Raw genomic sequence first — 4,200 nt, 5'->3', positions numbered from 1 at the left:
AGGTTCTTTTCCCTCCCTAAAGGCCCAGCGAAAGCTCCCACAGCGGAGCCTCTGCTCCACAGAGTGGACATTGCCCTGGGCTGTTCCTACGTGGTGGAAGACGGAAGAGGCTTTCTGCCCGCTTTCCGAGACTGGTCCTCCCAGCGTCCTGCCACCCTTGTGCTGAGGGGTGTCAGCGTCAGAGACGATGGGAACCTGAATGACGGAACTGAGTACAAAATCCCACAGGAAAATCCTGGCTCCTCTTCTCCCATTGTCTTTGAAGCCTCAGGTGAGCTGGGCTGGGAGAGGTATCACCAGGGTATGGACCACTTACATGCACTGGGCATCCCCAAGATTTTTGTTTAACTGAGTTAGAATCATAGAATCATATGACTAGACAATTAATTTTTGAATGGCCACTAAAATTTCATGCGTGATTTCCTGAATTCAGTAATTGAGACCTCAAGAAAGGAGCTTGGTCAAAGGCATTAGCAAACCCTGATGAGGCACCTCTCTCCTACTGAGGCTATCCTAGATTGCCTGTCTCTTGGGAAATACTTTGTCAGAAATAACTTAGGAATTGTTCTACTATGCAGTATTACTGACTCGTAAAGAGCATTCACATCTTTAGTTATGTGGGTGTTTTTTGCCGGTGGGAATAAGTGGTCACGAAGCAGAGCTGTCCTGCTCCTGCTGGCTGCGTGTGACTTGGCTCTCCTTGCTCTACTCATGGGTGCCATCCTGCAGTCCAGCCTCTGTAGTCCTTGCTTCACACATAACTTTGCAAACACAGCCAAGCAAAGATCTGAGCCTGTGCTTCACTGTGGTCTTGTTCACTGCCTACAGTGCTTGTCTGTGAGCACATGCTTCAGTACAAGCTTATTTAAGGCTCTGAAACATTTTCAGAGAGGAAGCTGAAGGCCTAGCAGGATCCAGTAGCCTGGGTCCAAGCTCTCCTTTAAGTGGTGTGAATGGAGTGGGCATGGGTGAATGCAAGCACACTACAACCAGGCTACTGTCAGGCATTGAAGACAGAGAGTTAATTTCCAATGGTGTCCATGGAAAATATATAGGTCACTAGGATGCTTAGCCTATGCTTAATCCCATGCTATGATCAGAGGCACAGATACAGCTTGTCTCTACATCTAGCCACTTCTGCCTTCCTGACATCTTTTCTTTCCTTACCTAGGATACTTCGGTGTCCCCTCTTTCTGGGTCCTGGCCTAAAAAGAATGGATGTTGCAGATCCTTACTGGGCATTTCACATACACAGCTTGCATTCTTGACTTAGCTAAAGGGTATCAGTTCTATTTATTCTCATTTCCTAACAGCTTCCTTTGCCCAGCGTGAGCTCTCTGCAGTCTGACAGGATAAAATACAACCAACAGACTGAGTGATGTAAGACAGTCACGAAAAACCTCTCATATTCATTACAGGCCTTCATCTATTAAGCCTAACCTGGCATTTCAGGGCTCTGACTGACCCCCACAGTGCATGATCCTTCTCCAAAATACGTGTCTCATCATCTTGCACTTTCTTTCCCTTTTTGGATTCAAACAGTTAAACCTTTTCCTCTATCCCCGTAGCCCAGTTGGTATCCATCCCACAGGCAGAATCCCTGCTGCACGCAGACTGTGAAGGAGAGGAGGTGAACTGTGAGATCTCTCCGTACAGCTCCCAGTGGGCTGGTGAGGAGCCATGCCATATCTCCTGGTTCATGGCCAACCTGCAGCTCTCTGGAGGGATCAGCATCGCCCTGGTGCTCAGAGGACCCCAGTGCGGCAGCCAGGAGGAGGAGAAGGAGCATCACACAATGCTGCACCCAAAGCTGAGGATTCCTATGAGCAAGGAGGGGACGTTGCTGACCACAGGTGATCAGGTGACCTAGGTTGCCCCCACAGTACCGACGGACAAGAGAGGGAGCATGCCTTCCCAAGAGTCCCACCTTCCACCAGGACTGAAGGCTGCCGGCAGTTGGTGCTTAGGGAAAAAGGGATTGTGCAGATTGACCCTCACTGTGCTGCCTCTTGGGGCTTCCCATACCTCAACCCATGAGGATGGTGGGCATTTGGTGTGCATCTGTGTCCCTGCCCCGCTAATCCCACCTGGCTGGCTTCCTCCAGTTCTTAAGTCCACATGGTCCCTGAGGTATCAAATAGGGTGCTTGTGCTTCCTCCTCCTCCTCTGGGTGGGGAATTCACTGTCAGCCCTTCCCACCTGAGGGTGCCTTCTTTAACCACATCTATTTAACTCTCTGATTGCCTGTGTTTCTCTTTCTAGTTGAATTTCAATCGTCATCACGCAGGACTTCCCTGAGCACACGTGTTGGCGGCTCAGTCACCCTCGACTGCCACTTTGCCTTGGCTCCCAGCTCCTCGCTGTTCTCCCTGGAGTGGAGGAGGCAGTACCGAGGCAGCAGCCATAGCCTTTTTCGGTACCAGGTGGGGAGCACAGGCCCGGCAGTGCAGCCAAAAGTCCATGTGGATGTGGCAGAGCTGCTGGGCAGTGGAGATGCATCACTTACCCTGCAAGGAGTGAGCGTGGGAGAAGAAGGGACATACATCTGTTTGGTGTCCACCTTGTTGCACCAGGCCCAGCACATCATCCAGTTACATGTGACTGGTGAGGAAGGGAAATGCCAGGGGGCAATGGAATTCTCATGTCCCCAAGCACTGAAACTTTTCCCTGCAACCTTATCCCATTGCTGCTAACACTCATTGTCACAGGCTGCTCATCTTCTCTCCCTTGTGGACAAGGACTTTTGTACTTTGCTAACAATAAGTCAATTCCCTGTTTATCTCCTCTAGAGCCTCCAAGAGTTCAGATAATTCCAGCAGCAGTGTCATTTGAGAGAGACATGATGACTACTCTGACCTGCAACATTGCCGGCTATTACCCCCTGGACATCTCAGTGAGCTGGACACAGAAAACTCCTGAAGATGACACAGAAATCCCTCTCTCAAACACACATTTCTCCAGCCACCGGCAAAACGGAGATGGCACCTACAGTGTCACCTCCTACGTCAGCATCAGCTCAGCCACAGCGCAGGCACCAGCCACCTACAGTTGCCATGTTTCACACGTGGCCCTGGCAGAGCCCATCTCTGTGACTGCCCATCTTAAGGCACCAGGTAGGTGTCAGGGGCAGAGGGACAAGTTCTTCATCCTTCCCAAGCTCCTCCCACCTCATCTACTCACCACAGGTATCAAAACTTCTGAGTCACACTATAGCTGCCTGTTTCTCCACACTTTCCTTCTGGTGTCCTCTCATACCCATCCTCTCTATCCTTCCCTTTCACTTACTCAGCTTTATTTTCACTCTCTGAAGCTTCTGGGGAGCAAGTATCTCATTTCCTTCAGGGGAAAAAGAGATTTTGTGACCAAAAGTGGAGCAACAGAACAGAAGTTTGTAGCGTGTGGGCTGAACCCCACTGGACATTCATGAGAAAACAGTCATGCACCAAGGAATTAGATGCCCAACTGGACTTGATGTTCAGATGGAGACTGATGCTGCTTGAGAACTACAGCAAAAAGTCCTCCTCCCTGTTAGAGCTGTTGGGGTTCTTGCTGTCCTGGCTCATGGGAGATTGCTCCTGTGTTTCGTCCTGATGCAGCAGGGAAAAGCAAGCAGTACTGCAGTTTAACAAGTTATGACACATCAGTCCAGCCACTATAACTGGCCCTGGGTTTGTGTGGCTTTACTTTACGTGTATTGTGTCAGATCTGTGTACCTGACAAGAGCACGCACATGGTGAGTTGCTGGGGGAGCTCATTTAGCTGTGACAACTCGCTGGCTGTTCAGCCCCTGCAGCCAACCTAACATCACTGATCCTCTTTTTCCTCTGCAGAGCAAGTGGGATCTGAAGGACTGGTGGGGAGTTTCATCGCGACTGTCACTTTCATCATTGTCCTCTTCATTGTGCTCCAGAGAAGAGCAGGTAGGAGATTAAAATGCTGAGCCGCTTTCCTTGTGGGCAAGAAGCAGCAAGGAGCATTCTCCACTCCCTTGTACTCCTGTTCAGGAGAGACAGAGGTCAGGATATCTCAGGATCCTGGAGGCAGGGGTGGGGAGCAGATGAGCTGGCGGCTCACTTTTGGTGGAAGGCAGCGTGAGGTGATGATTTGCACCACTTTGGTCTTCCTGCATCTTCTTATTTTCTCTCTTTCTCCTTTTCAGCTAAACCAAAGTCTGAGCAACTTCTAAGGGCTTCAGAATAG

The 4,200-nt window shown here is 50.1% G+C and overlaps 1 protein-coding gene across 1 annotated transcript; it reads left to right on the top strand.

Annotated features, from left to right (window-relative positions):
* Positions 1 to 62: 62 nt before the first annotated feature.
* TAPBPL (TAP binding protein-like) lies at positions 63 to 4,200 on the top strand (the record flags this gene model as incomplete). The annotated part of the gene is made up of 6 exons (XM_009866713.1): positions 63 to 271; positions 1,569 to 1,853; positions 2,263 to 2,604; positions 2,790 to 3,113; positions 3,831 to 3,920; positions 4,160 to 4,200. Coding segments are annotated over 6 exons (1,291 nt in total), but the record flags the coding sequence as incomplete, so codon positions are not given.

Source organism: Apaloderma vittatum, unplaced genomic scaffold (assembly GCF_000703405.1).
Source record: "Apaloderma vittatum isolate BGI_N311 unplaced genomic scaffold, ASM70340v1 scaffold11173, whole genome shotgun sequence".
In the NCBI taxonomy this organism is placed as follows: Eukaryota; Metazoa; Chordata; class Aves; order Trogoniformes; family Trogonidae; genus Apaloderma; species Apaloderma vittatum.
This window is presented reverse-complemented; position numbering and strand designations above follow the sequence as displayed.